General features: G+C 39.6%; 1 protein-coding gene across 1 annotated transcript in view; it reads left to right on the forward strand.

Moving 5' to 3' along the window:
* Window positions 1-18,553, forward strand: part of DST (dystonin) — a 576,919-nt gene that overhangs the window by 283,323 nt on the left and 275,043 nt on the right. The window contains exons 6-7 of the mRNA XM_014588047.2: window positions 14,721-14,810; window positions 17,033-17,110. Coding sequence (XP_014443533.1) covers window positions 14,721-14,810; window positions 17,033-17,110 — 168 coding nt within the window. The remainder of the gene's footprint in view (window positions 1-14,720; window positions 14,811-17,032; window positions 17,111-18,553) is intronic.

Below are 18,553 nucleotides of genomic sequence, written 5' to 3' on the forward strand. Positions count from 1 at the left end.
TTTGGTTTTAGCAATGAGCCATTATTATCTATGGCCCCTTTAAGATTAAAGAAGGGGGACCAGCAGATGGCGTAATGGTTATGTCGCTGGTTTCCCACTCAGTTGATTGTGGTTTGAGTCCTGGACCCAGCAGGTTGAAACTCATGCCAGGTATGTGTATGTGCGTGCCCAAGATCCCAAGAGGGGAATGGAGGAGAAGGGATTGCGGCATGGCTATCTCCCCCGCACCCACTCCGGTGGTGGTGGTGGGGGGTGATATCTTGCTTTCTGTTTCTCCCCTGCACCCACTCCGGTGGTGGTGGTGGTGGGGGGTGATATCTTGCTTTCTGTTTCTCTGTCTGTCTCTGTCTTTCTGTAGAGCACATATGCCCTATAGCAAAAATCTCTCTTAAAATAATGGTTAAAGGAGGGGCAGCAGATGGCATAGCAGTGTGTCTCTGGACTTCCACATGACCAACTGTGGTTTGAGTCCTCAACCCTGTAGTTGGAAACTCACATCAGGTGCATGCACATGCTTTCCCAAGATCCCTGGAAGAGAATGGGGGAGAAGGGATTGTGGTGTGTCCATCCTCCCTGGGGGGTGAGTTCTCACTTTCCTTCTCACTGTCTCTGTTGCTTTCTCTCTCTTTTTTTGGCAAATGTACACTCGCTAAGGTAAAAAGCTCTTAAAAAAAAAAGATTAGGGAACCAGCAGTTAGCGTAATGGCTATGTCGCTGGACTCCCATGCAGTCGACCGCGGTTCACATCCCGGACCCGGTGGCTTAAAACTCATGCCGGGCGCATGTGCATGCGTGGCCAAGATCCTGAGAAGAGAATGGAGGAGAAGGGATTGCGGCGTGACCATCCCCCCTGGGGGGTGTGATTTCTCGCTTTCTGTCTCTCTGTCTCTCTCTGTCTGTCTGGTGAGTGCACGTGCCCTATAATGAAAACCTCTCAAAAAAAAAAAAAAAAGATTGTAGGAACGGGGTCGGCAGATGTGTAGTGGTTACATCACAGGACTCCCATGTGACCAGCAGTGTTTTGAGTCCTGGACCTGGTGTCTTGAAAATTACACTGGGTACATGTGCGTGTGTGCCCAAGATCCCAGTAGGAGAATGGAAGAGAAGGAATTGCAGCGTGGCCATCACCCCTAGGGGCTGATTTCTTTCTTTCCCCTCTCACTGTCTCTTTCTCTGTCTCTCTCTCTCTCTGATGAGCACATGTGCCCTAAGGCAAAAACCCCTTAAAGATTAAAGAAGGACCTAGTCAGCTAGCCCTGTACTGCACTGCCCTGCACTTCCCTGCTATTAGTCCTGCTCAGCTCAACATTGGTTCAAGCTGCTGAGCCCAGATGTCCCTAGCTTGGCTTGGCCTTGACTCAGCTCCACTAGGCTCAGTTCAGCTCAGATCCAAACGCTATGAGCTCCGAGAGGAAGGAACGTGCTCTGAGGTTCCCCTATGCACCTTACTAATTCTGAGAGGGAGGAAGTGCTTGTGGAACTGCGGTGGGCTTTGTGAGCCTACTAAGAGCTCTGTGAGCTCCCACTAAACTCAGCCAATAAACAAATTACATCAGTGCCTCACATCTTTTTCGGGCTCCCTGCATCTCCATTTGACTCACCCTTCCTAGGAGAAAACCTAGCAAAGTAAAGTTTTGAGAATGTAACCTCAGCTATTAAGCTGATATTCTTTTCAGACTCTCTTAACCTTTGGGATTGGAAATGAAGCTCTACCGTTAGGGGTCCTAAGTATCTTGTAGTAAACCCGTGGCTGTGTCCTGTGTTTGACTTTGATATGCTAGGTGGCCTCTCATTTGCTGGGCATTATCTGTCTGAAGAGTGCTCTTTGTGAAGCTTGTCGGTTTAAGAGTGGATACTCAGAACAGGGCCTAATGAAGAAGTAACCTCCACTCAGATTTAAGCCTTAGCATCAGCATCTTGTCTGTGACTCTAGTCTTTTTTTATTTTTATTTTTTGGAGAGGCTTTTGCTATAGGGCACATACACTTGCCAGAAAGACAGAGAGAGACAGAGAGATAGAAAGCAAGAAATCACCTCCCAGGGAGGATGGCCATGCCACAATCCCTTCTCCTCCATCCTCCTCTCGGAATCTTGGGCGCACCTGCACATGTGCCCAGCGTGAGTTTAAGCCACTGGGTCCTGGACTCAAACCGTGGTTGACTACATGGGAATCCAGCGACATAGCCATTACGCTAACTGCTGGTCCCATGACTCTAGTCTTATACAACTAGGAGAACTGGCTCTTAAACGGTTGTGGTCCATGGATCTCTGTTGACTAGACAGGAATCTGGAAATCTGGCAAAATCGTATGTCATTTTGGAAGTAATTGCTTTGAAGAAATTGACAGCACTTGAAACTTTGTAAGCTTTCCTCCTCCTAGAGAAAGTATATTTCTGTTGCAGAGATTAATTTAACAAGAGCATATATAATGTCAACATTTTTCATTATGATAATTAACAGAATAAACCTGATATTATAATTTTGTTCCAAACATATCATTACCTAAATATGGTTTTCAGTGGTTTTAGTTTAGAAAAATACAAATCATGGTACTCAGAGTCTGGAGTGTCTGATGTAAGGAAACTTCTTTGACAGGGAAGAGGTGTTAAGCATCAGAATGGATTGCAGTAGAGGCAGTGGAAACTCATCCTCTGGGGGTGTCTTTAAAAATAGTTTCCATGTTCATCTCCCTGTGACAGTTGTTTTGATCGTAATCCTGGGTTATTTCAAAGGTTTAGTGAAGAGGATGCAGCCAGTTGTTCTCTGTTGTTTACTTGTAAGAACTTGAGAAAATTGACTTTGTTTGAAGCAGAGTGAATTAGTTTACATATAAAGTCTTAGTATCAGAGTGTTATAAAGGCAATCAAACTATAAAATACGCTGCTGACAGACTCCGACATTTTATAGTTCTTGAGACTTGAAAAAGGAGATGAAGTAACCATTTGTGTCATGCCTGCCTGTGGTAGTCTCTCACCCTGGCAAATAATGCCCTGAAAGGGACACCAGGAAGTGCCCATGTTGGTGTAATCAGAAGATAACGGCACCGGCCAGCTCCTGCTCCTGGAGCTCTTCCACCGGTGGATTCTTCGACTTCCTAGCACCCACCCTTCTCCAGGAGACCTCGCTTCCTCCCGAGCCTAACGCCTGACTCATACTCACAGTCATTCCGGCTGGCGGCTCATTGTTTGGCTGAACGCTAACAGAGCTAGCTGTTAGATACTGTCCAGAAAGTAGATGAAATTAATTTTCAAGAATCCAGGTCATTTTTCAAAAGCTTTTTCAGTACATGTGCTGAGATTGTAACTGTTTTTTGTTTGTTTGTTTATTTTCCCTATAAACGATTGTTTAAATAATATTTTAAATGGTGCCAGAAGGAGAGGATATAGTTCTTATTTGGGGCAAGTATCCATTTAATTGTCGAATAAGTTGCTGTGTAACAGGTCAGGCATTGACAACCTATAGCTCATTTGACAAAAGCTGCCAAAAACAATGATTCAGCTCAGAAGTATTCAGGACAGTTGCCTCAACCAGCGCTTTAGTCAGAATTGCAAGGTAGTTACATTTTTAAATTCGTTTCTATCTTCCTGTCTCCATTGAGCACATGCAGCCTATGACAAACTGAAAAATTAAGAAATAAATGTATTTGTCATTTCCCTCTATTCCTGCCCTGAACTCTTCTTTCCCCACTCACCAGCTGCCCCCAGGGCCCTCAGACTGCCTTTTAGTCTGGAATCCCACCACGCCCTAAGTGGCAGAACCTTCCCTCCATACGTTGCTCCATCTGTCACCATCCGTGATGAAGATTTCTGTGAAAGGGATGATACATAGGTGTGAAGAGGAAAGTCAGCGTGATTAAATGACCGTTGCAGCAAGAGGCAAATGCAGAGGTTGCTATGTCCCCAGAGATGCATTTCTTTTCAAAGAACTGAAATTATCAACCTCTATGCAATTCTCATTTTCAATATTAACTTGAACCTGATTTAAGAATCTGGCATCAGGATCAGCAGATGGCATAATAGTTACTCCCATGTAGTCCCATGTAGTCAGCTCCCACATAGTCGACCATGGTTTGAGTCCTGGACCTGGTAGCCTAAAACTCAACTGGGGGCATGTACATGCATGCCCAAAAATCTTGAGAGGAGAATGGAGGAGAAGGGATTGTGGCATGGCCATTTCGCAAGAGGGTGGGAGTGATTTCTCGCTTCCTATCTCTGGCTCGCACTTGCATCCTGTGGCACAGATCTCTGAAAAACAAACAAACAAAAAAACAAAAAAAAAAAGAGAAGATTTTGACATATTTATAAGTCAGGTTTAAGTTAATGTTAGAAATTATAACTAATGGTTGGGACCAGCAGTTGGCATAATGCTATGTTGCTGTACTCCTATGTAGTTCTCTGTGGTTTGAGTTCTGGGCCCGGAGGCTTAAACTCACTCCGAGTACATGTGTGTGCATGTGTAAGATCCCAAGAGGAGAGTGGAAGAGAAGGGATTGTGGTATGGCCATCCCCCCGGGGGGTGATTTCTCACTTTCTGTCTCTCAGTCTCTCTGTCTTATGGTAAGCGCAAGCACCCTATAGCAAAAACCTCTTAAAAAAATAACTAATGGTGAATTTTGGTCATGAATATAAAGTAAATAAAGTACTTTTTTTGCATTTTTTATAAATTTCTTTTTTCAAAGAATTATTTTATTTAACTTTATTTATTTATTTATTTTACTTTGACCAGAGAGGGACAGAGTAAGTGAGTGAGAGCGAGAATGAAAATGAGAAAGCAAGTCGCCAGGTCCAAGACTTGAACTGCAGTCGGCCATGTGGGAGTTCATAACCACCATGCCACCTACTGACCCTTTGCATGATTTTTTTAAGAAAATTTTATTTATTTCTTCCATGTGCAACAAAGAATGAGGGAGATAGCATCCCCTACCAGATCCTGATGCCATAATCTGCCCTCAGCCAGCCCCAGATGATGGGCATGCACAAGACCCTCCCAGAGTACCCATTCTACTTTGACTTGACTGGGAACACTCATGTGCACGATTGCCTCACAGAGTGTTATGTGGACCGCTGTGTCACCATTTAGCACTATTTTGCATGAGTTTTATTGAAAAGTATCAACAATTCTGGTTTTGTGTGTGTGTGTGTGTGTGTGTGTGTGTGAAATCTGGAGTTTGAAAATAGGTATAGTCTGTTTTAAAATGTTAGTGATTAAGGACAGGGCTATGATGCTGTATTTATACAAACTATCTGGTTAAACAGACTTTGTTTCATCTCATTATATTTCTTTAAGATGTGGCCCATTTGATCCAAGTGATACTGTTTTTAAAAATAGCTGTTATAATAGCATTCTATTTAGTTGTCATTATTTGTCTTGTTATATTACTGTAGTCACATTTCCATTTTATATCAGAATTTCATTTCATTGAGAAGCTTATTAATTACTCATTACAGGAGTTAAGTGATTATGCCTTCTGGTTTTCCAGACTTTTCTTTCTGTTGCCCAAGTTGTGAGCCTTTGAGAGGAATGAGAAAGAAGTGAACGTAAAACTGCTAGTGATAAGTTCTTCTTTTCCTTAAGGCATTATTATAAACTGTTCTTAACATAGTAACACTTACTGTGATTTTCTTGACATGATAAATGGTTTAAAGAAAAGTGTATGTAAGTAATGAGCTAGGAGAGCATTTGAAAAACTTTTAAAAGGTGAGATCTATATCCTCCTACCAAACATTGCTAGGTATTATCCTCTGACTGAATAATGGGCAGACATATCCTTTAGTCGTACCTAAAATACCTCCCCACCTCATGTTTTAGAGACTATAGAATAATATTTGCTATTTTCCTTTTTTTCATAAATAGAATGGATAATGTTCATACCTTTACAAATCAGTGTTCATTTGTTTGACATTGTAGTATGGAGGTTGTCTAGAACACACTTTTAATAAAAATTAATTCTCCCAAACATTGGACAAATATCAAAAACATAGTACTGTGCTGAATATATTGATTTCAAAATTTATTTCTCCCTGCCAGTTCCAAGGTCTGTGCAGTTATGCAAGAGATGAAAGATCTGTAGACTGATGCATATACAAAAACAGAATTTTATCTGTTTTCCTGTTGATAAAAGGGGAGAGCTGGAAGTAAAGGTAGAGGACCCAAAACCAAACCTAAACCAAAACAGAACCAACCTACTGAAACTCGAAACAATCTATTACACAGAAGAGTTACATACTTAATTTTTTTAAAGAGATTTTTGCTATAGGGCGCATGCGCTTGTAGACAGATGAAGAGAGACAGAGACAGAAGGCGAGAAATCACCCCTTCAGGGGCAATGGCCACGCTGCAATCCCTTCTCCTCCATTCTCCTCTCAGAATGTTGGGCATGCACACACCTGTCCCCAGAACGAGTTTAAGCCATTGGGTCCAGGACTCCAACTGCTGTCAACTACATGGGAGTCCAGCAATGTAACCATTACGCCATCTGCTGGTCTCCATTCTTAAATTAAAAAAAAAAAATTGAAATAGCCTTATTAAAAGGTCCTAAATCTATGGTAAAAATGTACGGATGAAAATATAAAAATACCTACATGAAACCCTGACTAAAATGCACCCAAATCTTTACATATTGGTCAGCAATATAAATGCTTTTATTTTACTGAACTACCTATAGTTCCATTTTGTGGTGAGAGACGGAAAAGATCTTTTTGCTTTTATTTAATTAATCAGTTATTAATTGTCAATCTGAAAGCTTAAAAAAGAAAGTTTTTTTTTTTTTTGTCAAAGAATGAACTGAATCCAATATGAAGTAGATAGGTTACATGTATCATCTAGTGCCAACTCTGATTTACTTCAAACTCTTCACTGTTCTAGCCGTTAATATTTTATGATATATAACAAATATATTTTATAGTTTTTGAAAAAGTAGAGGAGATTAATTATGTATGGCTTGCCAACACTTTTTGTTTTTTTAACATTGAGAAGGAAATTTCTCCATTATGCTAAACAGTACCAATTTAGAATTTATGGCAATTTAGGTAAAACCTAAATCGTAATTTTATTCTTAAATAGTAATAGAATAAATTTGTAAGGAATAAAACTGTTCAGATAAGGAGAGCTAGCTAAGATAATAACATTTTAAGCATTTCTGTATTTATTTTTAAATGTCCATTTATTTACCAATAATTGTCATCGTAATATATGGCTACATTGTTTTTATTTATTTTTAAGTGGGACTTCTAAGAAGCTGTCCTAAGAGGACTTGATAGCTTATTTTTTCATGATTGTGTTTGTCTGACTAAAACAAGTTGAACTGAAAAGCATTTAAATTCATGGTTTTCATGAAAGCAGACTGTCTCCCTTCTCTTCACCCAGTTAGTGCAAGGCAGTGAGGCCTTCTCATCTGGACAAGCCTTTTATTATTTATGTTCCATTGTAAAGATAGCCGATTGTTTTCCCGAATACTGTATCCTTTGGACGTAGAGCTTCCTTAAGGGAGGACTGTGTGTCCTTTATGTCACTGCTGTTTTCTTTGCTGCTGCTGTGCTAGGGTGTGTGCATTTTACTCACGTTTAATTAAACGTTTGCTTTTTCTCTGGGTGAGCCTTTTCTACATTACCAGGTACATTAGCTTTCAGGCTTACCTGCAGTTTGGGTCTGCCCAGGGTAATAGTTTATAAGAAAGCTTATATATTTATCTGAAATAGTATAAGAAGAACTCCCAAAGGTTCTGAGTTGGAATAAACCCTTGTAACAAAAGACAAAGAGAAAAAGAAACAGAAGCTTGCTGACACATGTATTTCACATGTACAACTTGGGAGACACTCAGGGAAGGAGCCTTTCCCAACCAGGTGGCTTTGAATCCCACTTTCAACCAAGAACGGTAGATTTTTAGAGAACTGACAGAGAAAGCATCGTCCATGGGGCATGGTCATGCTGCCATCCTTTCTCCTCCGTTTAGCCCTCCTTTCGGCATCTTGGGAACACAAGCATACACTGTTTTTCAAGCTGCTGGTCTGGGACGTGAGCCTCATGGTTGGCTATGTGGGATCTAGCTGCTGTAACCACCATGCCACAGGCTGGCCTCTGAACTTCTTAACATGGCATATAAAGCCTCCATGTCTCCTTGCCTGCCTTTCCTGTCCCGTTTTCCACCTCGTTCTTTACTGACTTCACAGTTGCTTTCCCTCCGTGGAAGTCACACACAATTTCCTATGTCTCTGCCTTTTCCCCTTGTGGCTGCCCTTGCCTTCACCTGGAACATTTTCTTCATATTTCTTGGGAGGAATTCTTAGAGGTCAGCCTGGGTAAAAGCTCCTCATAGCTTCCCTAGAGTGCTCTGGGTATGTTCACTTTATACTGAAATTTCCTCTGTAATTTTCAAACATCTTAGACTGCAGGCTTCAAGAGGTGGCCCTTTCTTATTATTTACCATTGTGTTTTTAGATGTTAAAAGATACCTTGGCTTATGATAGATACTCAATAAAAATTGAGTGAGCTGAATTGAACCGCAGCTGCATGGTAGCAATATGTTTAGATACAGAAGTTCAAATTTTTTGGAATTTAGTCTCACCAACCACAGCAAAGCAAGACTTTTGAAAAAGCAGGTTTTAAACATTAAATAAGCACCTGATCTTCTTTTTCTCAAAATAGAATTTGATTTAACTCCCATAAAACCAATTATAGGTTAATAAAAAAAATATTTTTAGAGTAGTATTTTTTGATGAGTAATCCATTTGGATAACACAGACCTAGCATAATCTGTTTATTCTCCAGCAAGGTAATTCGAAATATGCTTATGTCATCACTAACATCTTGTTTAGAAACTCCCCTCATAGAAAGTTTTCTAGTCAATTTCTTTGCCATCCTTAAGGAAAAGGTTAGTAGTGCCCCCTAGGGGTAAATTGTAGGTGCAACGCAATACACACAGTTTAGAAAGCACTGACAAATTCTGGGAGAATTGTGTGAAATGCAGAAAATGGTGCATTGCCCTTGTTATGTAACTCAGGTTATATAATTTCATCCCGGAGTGTCTCATCGTGCTTTTACTTTGCTCATCACTTCCTCTGGTATTATTTATTCAGACAGTTATTTTGTCCCACAGGGAGAAAATATCCAAAAAAAGGAGAAAGAATGTTTTATTGAAAATGGAGAACAGAAGGTTAAGAGTATTGGCAGGTTGTGTAGTCATCTGTGAAGGAAAGTTACCAGGCCAAATGCCTATGAGTCAGACTTAGGACGAAATAAAAAGCTTTTCTATGTAGGCTTAACTGTGTAATTTTCCTTCATGTTTCTCCTAAATTGCTCAATTGATCAGATGTTTTTCTGGAACTCCAATCTTTCCCCCCTCAGCGCACTAACTGCCTGGCCCTCCCCATAACACTGATTTAAAAGTTTTAATAATATTCCCTTTTATCCCATTTGTTTGGGTGAGGAAAATGAGTCAGCACTTAGTGCAGGTCAGGTACCTAGTCATAGCTCAGTGTGTGTATTTTTGTTTATTATTGTTGATAATTATGACATTTGCTTTTCATAAAATGATAGAGATGATTATGATAATTTTTTTAAACTTTTTTTATTGAGAGGTTTTTGCTATAGGATGTGTGTGCTCACCAGAAAGACAGATGGAGACAGAGAGACAGAAAGCGAGAAATCATCCCCTGGAGGGAATGGCCACGCCGCAATCCCTTCTCCTCCACTCTCCTCTCTGGATCCTGGGCACGCACACATGTGCCCGGCATGAGTTTAAGCCACTGGGTCCGGGATTTGACCGTGGTTGACTACATGGGAGTTCAGCGACATAACCATTACACCAACTGCTGGTCCCATAATATTTTAGATTTGTACAATCCTTTACATATACAATACTTCTGTGACTTTTTCAGATGAGACAAGGAAAGGAAGCAGTGTTACAGTGCCACAGGGTGTTTTAAAGCCTAACACAAGTTAAATTAGTTTATTTCAGGGCCAGCAGGTGCATGGTGGATAAGGTGCTAGATTCACACATGATTGGCCACAGTTGGAGTCCCAGACCCTGTAGCTTGAAAATCATGCAAGTGCATGTGCGTTCATGCCCAAAATCCTGAGAGGAAAATGGAGAAGGGATTACAGTGTGGCCATACCTTCTGGAGGGTTATTTCCCACTTTCCTTCTCTATGTCTCTGTCTCTTCTGGGAGCACATGTTCCCAATGGCAAAAATGAAAAAATGATTTGTCTCTTTCTGTATTTCCTTTGCATTTTTTAAAGAAACTAAGCCCCAGGTCTAAGAATAGTTTCCTATTTTACATATTTTAAGTTGAAAAGTTACTGATTTTTTTGAAAAGATAATTTTCTTTTGAGATCATAGAATTTTTGTTACCTAGTTTGAAGTTGAGACCTTCTGTTTTTATGTTATTTTTTTGGAGAGATTTTTGCTGTAGGGCGTGTGTACTCACTAGAGAAATAGAGACAGACAGAGAAAAAGGGAAATGGCCACTTTATAATCTTTTGTCCTCCATTCTGCTCTCAGGATTTTGGGCACACACGCACATGTGTCCAGCGTGAGTTTCAAGCCGCTGGGTCCAGGACGTAAACCTTGGTCAGCCATGTGGGGGTCTAGCACCTTAACCACTATGTCAGATGCTGACCCTGAGGCCTTCTGTTTTAAAGCCTTTATTTTGCAGCTGAGAACATTGGGGCTTAGAGAGGTCAGTCATTTGGTACAGATTCATGATGCCTGCCGTGGCAGACACAGGGTTAGAATGCAGGTCTCTTAATCATTTTCCCTATAACAGATTTTCTCTTTTCCTAATTTTGTTTTACATAGCATAGGGTTCTTCTTCTCTCAACATGCCTAATTAAATTAATTACTTATTATTATTTTTAAATTGTAGCATAAATGTAATGGTGACCTGATTTTGGAAACTTCTCTGACGTAGAAGGTTAGTTCAGTCTGGCAAAGCAAGTTGTGAAATTGTCGTCCTCTGAAATAAGTGTTCAGATTCACACCTGGTCCTTATCCTAGAGTGAGAAGGACACAGGAAGTAGAATATGGAGTGAAATGTGGGTCGGCAGGACGTGACTGTAGAGGGCCAGAGAACGTGGCATTCTAGGCACCACGTGTTATTGTCCCCGGAGGCCCCATCCTGATAGTGTGCTTGCATTCCTGTCTTTCTGTGTGCTAAGGATGTCAAACCTGCACAGTAAAGTCATTTAGTTTGAGAGACTAAGCAGTTGATCTTAGGGAATCAGGGGCTGCATACTATTGTTATATAAATATGATACCTTAGAATTCTTGTTCAGTCTGTTTTATTTTATTATTTTATTTTAGTTTTTGAAGTTCATGTCTTTATTTCTCCCATGAAAGAGAGAGACAAAGAGACCCAGGGGCCCAGCGGGTGGCATGGTGGTTAAAGTGCTGGACACTTCCACCAGGCTGACTGCGGTTCGAGTCCTGAACCTAGTGGCTTGATTTCTCACTCTCTCTCTAAGTCTCTCTGGTCAAATGAAAAGAAAAATAAATGAATGAGTAAACAAAATTTAAATAAATAATTCTTTAAAAAAAAAAAAAGAAAGAAAGAAAGAAAAAGAGACCCAGATAGTGAGGCACGCCAACAGGATCTGCATGCTACAGTCTACCCCGAGACCCAGCTCAGGTCACAGACACATACACATGTGTGTTCCCCGTGCTGGGGGCAGGCGGAGTCCCAGGCCACAATCCCAGGGTCTTCCCATGTGAGTCCAGCTGTGTTACTGCCATGTCACTATCTGGCCCCTATTCAGGCTCTTAAAGTTAGGCTGCTTTCAGGTTGCAATGGAGATAAGTTGAGAAGCACCTAGATTTAGATGTGTGAATATGCATGGCATTCACAGGCTTAGCTTTCCTGCCTTATTTTTAAGTAGCTCTTAGCCTTTTAAATTCAAACTCCTGTATTAGAATGGGACTGGGTGAATTCTTAGAGCGCTCTAAGGTGTGAGTGGAAAAGCATGGTATCACAGTACTCCTTTCACTAAGTGTTCATCTGTATGCGTGTGTGTCACTTATGTAGTAGTTAAGTTCCTATAAAGGTCTTTGAAAATTGACTTATTGGGACCAGCAAATGGAGTACTGGTTATGTCGCTGGACTCCCATGTGGCCCACAACAGTTCAAGTCCCAGACCTGGTGGCTTGAGACTCATGCCTGGTACACGTGTGGGCATGCCAAAAATCCCAAGAGGAGAATGAAGAAGAAGGGATTGTGGTGTGGCCATCCTGCCAGGGGATGATTTCTCGCTTTCTGTCTCTCTGTTTATTTCTGTCTCTCCAGTGAGTGCATGTACCCTATAGCAAAAAATCTCTCTCAAAAAATAATAAAAGAAAGAAAATTGGTTTATATCTGAAAACTTAAATGGATTGTCAATTAATGATATTTCAAGGTACATATTTTAATGTAATGGAGAGTCTCTTCATAATTTATTTGGGTGTTGACAGGTTTTCTAAATAAAGAGTGCCTAAGATGTGTTATAAACATTTTTTTAGAGAAATAAATTATCTTAACAGTTTCTTTATTGTAGTATACTCTCATAATGCCAAAGAGTCCACTGATAGTCCTTGGAATTTAAGAAATCAAAATAAAGTGTCAGTTTGTAAAGATGGAGAGTTAGTTGAAAGTGTTTTAACTCCCTTTAGTTTTATAAGCCATTTCATAGGTACTGTTGATATCCTAGCAGTTACTTATTAGTAGAGCTGTTGTGCCTAAGTTTAATACTCTATCATTTGTAGTTAATGGTATTAGACTGGATTAAAAAGATTCCGTGATTTGGGCAACAAGTCCTGAAACACTGGGTGTAGGAGATAGTAAATTTCATACAAAGCGAAGGAAATATTTTCCTTTTTTTTTTTAAAAGAACTATTTGATTTTATTTATTATAATAAGAATTATTATTGTTTAATTTGCTGTAGGGCATGTGCGCTCACCAGAGAAAGAGAGGGAAAGTGAGATAGCAAGCTGCCAGGCCCAGGACTCGAACTGCAGTCAGCCATGTGGAAGTCCAACATCCTGACCACTATAACACCTGCTGGCCCCTAGGAGTTTTTTTTATTGATCAAAAATATTTTCTGACACTAGTAAAATATTTTATATACTATGTATATAGTCATCTAAGATAATAAAGCTTAATGGCATTTAAACTATTACAATTTTTTTGGAATTAAAGGCTTGCTTTCAGTTTACATTAGCTTTTTCTTGGTGGTTTTTTTTTTGTGTGTGTATGTAGTCAGATAGTTTTGATTATGATTTCAGCTCTTTTTATTGCTTTATGCTATATATATATATTTTTTTTTTTTTTTAAGAGAGATTTTTTTGCTATAGGGTGCGTGTGCTCATCAGAGTCAGAGAGACAGAAAGCAAGAAATCACTCCCCAGGAGGAATGGCCATGCTGCAATCTCTTTTCCTCCATTCTCTTTTCGGAATTTTGGGTTCGGAATTTTGGGCATGCATATGCCTGGCATGTTTTAAGCCTCTGGGTCCAGGACTCCAACCGTGGTCGGCCATGTGTGAGTCCAGTGATGTAACCATTATGCCATCTGCTGGTCCCTGTTTGTTCTTTAAAAAAATGTTTTGGGGCCAGCAGGCAGCCTGGTTGTTAAGGTGCTAGACTCCTACATGGTAGACTGCTACTCGAATCCCAGACCTGGTGGGTGGAAACTCATGTTGGGCACATGTGCAGGTGTGCCCCAAATCTTGAGAAGACAGTAGAGGAGAAGGGTTGCACTGATGGGCCATCCCTCTTGGGGGGTGATTTCTCACTTTTTTCCTCTGTTTTGCGGTAAGCACATGTGCCCTATAGCAAAAATCTTTTTTAAAAAAAATATTTATTTGTATCATGAGAGTAAGAAACAAAGAGGGAGGAAGATAGAGAAGTCCTCTCAACAAGGTCTCATACCACAGTCCCGTTCAGCCTCCCCAGCCAGTTATAGGTCAAGTGAGGAACTGAACCTGCAGCGATCCTCCAGGTAGCAGCATTGCTTGAGCAGTAGGTCACTACGTGCAGTGCGTGTCCGTGCCCTCTTTTCAGTTGTGGGTTAGAGAACATTAAGGCAAGCTACGGAGTAAAAACTCAGTTATCCTATTAAAGAGACTCTGGTTGCTATAGATATATAAGGAATCTTTTTTTTGGGGGGGGAGAGGCTTTTGCTATAGGGTGTGTGCACTTACCAGAAAGACAGAGAGAAACAGACAGAAAGAGAGAATCACCACCCAGGGGCCCATCGCCCCAGGGGGGGTGATTTGCCATGCCACAATCCCTTCTCCTCCATTCTCCTCTTGAGATCTTGGGCACACACACACGCACACATGCCTGGCGTGAGTTTAAGCCACCGGGTCTGGGATTTGAACTGCAGTTGACTGTGTGGGAGTCCAGCGACATAGCCATTACTTCAAATGCTGGTCCCGATATGTAAGGAATCTTGAGTAAAGTTAGGGCATTGCCTATATTTTTAAAAATTGTTACTCCATGTAAGTAGTCCAGGCTTATATTTATCTTAGTATGTTAAAAATGTAGTAACTCTAGTCATCTTTAGTAATTATTAATTTGACATTCATTTTTTTTAGCTCTTAAATTTAAATTCAGTTTTTAAGTAATGAGAGGAAGCATAAAAAGTAACTGCATGAATAATACCGTGTGAAAAAATATGATATTTCTTTGTTGTTTAAGAATGTCAGGATGATTCTGAGTTCTAGGACCAAGAATTTTGCTTTTCTCTGTGTAGGTTCGAAAGCACGTGAATGATCTCTATGAAGACTTAAGGGATGGCCACAATTTGATCTCTCTTTTAGAGGTTCTTTCAGGTGATACCTTGGTAAGTTTTAAATGTCTTCATTTGTTTTGAAGAACACATCATTCTTTCTGCATATGACCAGTGTGTTTTCACACATACAGTTAAGATTTTTGCCATGTTTGTTCTTTGAGCTATGAGTTCTGCCTGAAAAATAAAGAGAGTTTTGGTTAGATTGCTTATGCATTTTCAGACTTCAAATGTGAATTTGAGAGATTGAAGCACTTTGATTCCTTCACTTACATAGTTTTATGATTAAAATACGATTTTTGTTCTTGCTTTGTTTTTACCTTTGGGTTTTTTTTTTGGTGTAGCAGAAGTTGTATGCATAACATAACCCCGTATTAAAAGACTCACAAAGAGCAAGGAAATAAGCATCGCTTTCTGAAAAATGGCCTAACCCCCTCCTCAGGTGTCACTTCCTTTTTTGTGAACATGACTTCCCCGTCTTGGTTACCTGTTCTCCCTCATTATGTTCTGTTCATGCTCTTCTTTTCATTTCTGGTCTGTCTTGTGTCTTTGCTGTCCTATCTTCTGTCTGTTATATTCATTAGCCAAGGGAGCGAGATTTTTTGAAGACCTTACGATTGGTGAGTTCAACAGAAGCATGCGAATATGAACAGCATGAGGATGTGGAGGATGAGGATAAGGGGGTAGGTGTCGGCCCCCATAACTCGACTAACCTAGCCGTTCCAATGTGGTGAGCGCTAACCTGACAGGGAAGTTAACTCACGGGTTTGGGATCCTTTGGAGAGAGCATAGATAGGCCCCAAATCCTCAGTGAGGTGGATGCGTGTGTCCCAGAAAATTGGACAAAGGAAAATTTATCCCGAGTGCTGAAACGATTGAATTGTTTACCTATTACTGTGCACTGCATGGTAATTGAATATATTTGCTTGAATTATATGATGGCATTCTAGCTAAAGAATTTTATATACATCATATATAAATATGACAGTCTTACAGTCTGTTAATTTTTATGCAGATTGATTTTATTTCTGGAGTTGATTATTTCATACCTGGAAAGTGTTTATTGCTTTTTTGGAGATTTATGGGAATATGATTTCATATTTAAGTTTCTGCTTTAAATCATACCTATTGGCAATAGGTATTGGATGGACATTCTTATTATTTATTGTCTCCTGTTATTTAGAACGGAGGAAGATTTTAAAATCTATTAATAGTATCCCACGAGAGTGTCCAGAGGCGTTTATTCTCCGTGGCATTTAGTTGACTACAGCCCACTTCTGCAACGTGGATGTGCTTCTTTTGCCATCTACGTTCCCCTGTTGCCCTGCTTTTGTTGGATCCAGTGGGTGAATTTATGAACATCATTTTATTTGTTATACACAGCATATTTCCCTTCTGTGGTCTCCTGTCTGTTTTATTATGGTGCCCTATTCATACTTAAGAAAGTAAGCTGTCAGCTTTCTTTTTTTCCCTTTGGAAGATTTTTTTTTTTTTTTTTTGGTGGTAAATTTCCGCTTCATACTTTGGATTTTTGTTAAGCATTTTTCAGCTCCTGTTTCCTTATGTTTTCCTTCTGCTAACTTGTAACGTTACTTAAGGGAAACAACATTAAGGAAAATGATTCTGGCTTGTCACTTTTCCTAAGACTGAGTAAATAATCATGTCCATCCCCAAGCAGTTTAAAACTAGTGTAGAGTCTTCCCTGATTAGTATAGAGTTCGATTTTGTGAAAAAGCTAAACTAAAAGAAAGAGGTTGCCTTTTTCTCTCTTCCTTTACCATGGCTAAGTAAACCTCTCTTTCTTTCTCCTTCTTGGTGATTTTTATACTAATTGCATGTTACTTTACCTCATTTTCATTAACCTGCCAGTAGGTATATAATTATAAAAACCCTCTTATTACTGTTTATCAAGAAGGTAAAATGAGGAATGATATTTAAGTATTTCTGTGCATCCATAGTTACATAACTATAGGCTAGAATTGTTTTATTAGTGAATATAAAAAGTCTTTGTATTTTATGACACTTTCTTTTTCCTTAAGTAAAACATTTGTAATAAAGTATATGTTTAAATAAAATAGATTTGGAAAGCATCCCTAGTAGTTTAAATCAAATTCTAGTTAATATAAAGAAATTTAAAACTACTTAGAAAAATTCTGTGGTCTTACCTAAATAGTAAATACTATTTTAATATATTAAGATGAATAGAAAATAAATTAGCATGGTCAGTGATAATGGAAATTATAGTGTTTTTTATATTTGCATTTTCCTATTCTTAGCCCAGAGAAAGAGGTCGGATGCGTTTTCACAGACTACAGAATGTACAGATTGCACTCGACTATTTGAAAAGACGCCAGGTATGATTTTTTCAAAGTTTGTAGTCATATAAACGTATGTCGCTAAGTAAATCTCCATGGAAACATGTCAGGGAATAGCAGGGTTAAATTTGCCTATGGATTATAATCATTACACTTGTGCTTTAGGGAGCAGATATTTAAGAATATTTTTAAACAATTACTTCCTTAATTATATACGGAGTGTCCGCACTCTATGACTGAAACTAATTGACTAAAGGATATAGAAACACAGTATATAGATGTAAATCCCAGATACAGTGTGTGTGAAAGAGGAGGGTCTGAGGAAGGACATTTGGGGGAGGGACAGGGAGACAAAGCATTAATAGCACAAAGAGGTGTGGTTTTATCTGTTGAAAGTGGGTTTTTTTGGAGAGGTTTTTCGCTATAGGGCGCGTGTGCTCGCTAGACAGACAGAGAGAGACAGAGAGACAGAAAGCGAGAAATCACTCCCCGGGGAGATGACCACGCCACAATCCCTTCTCCATTCTCCTCTTGGGACCCTGGGTATGCACGCACACGCGCCCGGCGTGAGTTTTAAGTCACCAGTACCAGGACACGAACCGCAGTCATAGGGAAAAAGGACTACGTGGGAGTCCAGCGACATAGCCATTACACTAACTGCTGGTCCCTGTAGAAGGTGTTTTGTAGTTTTATCAACTGTACTAGGGAGAAATGTTCACCTGTTGAAATATCCACTTTGTAAGACATAATAATGTGATTGAATGTATAAAAGAAAATGAAATAAAAAAAAATTACTTCCAAGAAAAGGAATTTAATATTTAGTGTAAGCTCAGAGCAATTACAAGTGACTGTGTTTCTACTGGAGTAAGAGCTACTGATTTTCCTTCTGTTTGAACCTAGGGAATTAATGATGTTTAAATAGCAACAGAATGTTAAGAATGCCTATAAATAGTTCTTAATAGTGAGGAAATTTTTTTTTATAGTTAATATATAAACATGCTTAGTTTTTTAAAAATATTTAATACCTTTATAACATAATAGAAGGATTTTTAGTACTTAGCAGTGGATAAGGCAGTATTTTAGTTTCTGTAAGTAAATTACTGGATAATTTGTGAGTAGTTAAAAGTAAAACATTTGTGAACACAGTGTCTAACCAGCTTGAGATTTCAAGAGAAGTCATGGAGAAGAATGAACGTTGTATTTGGATACGATCTTGATCTGACAGTGTTGTGTATCATAGTGGCATAAGCTAAAGAATTAGTAATTTTTCAATCAGTAGGAAAGGAGGGCCAGCAAGTGGTTAAGATTAAGGTGCTGGATCCCTCAAGACGGGCTGCGTGGTTTGAATCCTGGACCCAGTGGCTTGAAAATCATACCAGACCTGTGCCTCCATGCTCAAAATCCTGAGAGAAGACTGGAGAAGGGATTGTGGTGCAGCCATTCCCCATGGGGTGTGATTTCTCGCTTTCCTCCTCTCTTTCT

This window comes from Tupaia chinensis, unplaced genomic scaffold (assembly GCF_000334495.1).
Source record: "Tupaia chinensis unplaced genomic scaffold, TupChi_1.0 Scaffold000256_1, whole genome shotgun sequence".
Classification (NCBI taxonomy): Eukaryota; Metazoa; Chordata; class Mammalia; order Scandentia; family Tupaiidae; genus Tupaia; species Tupaia belangeri.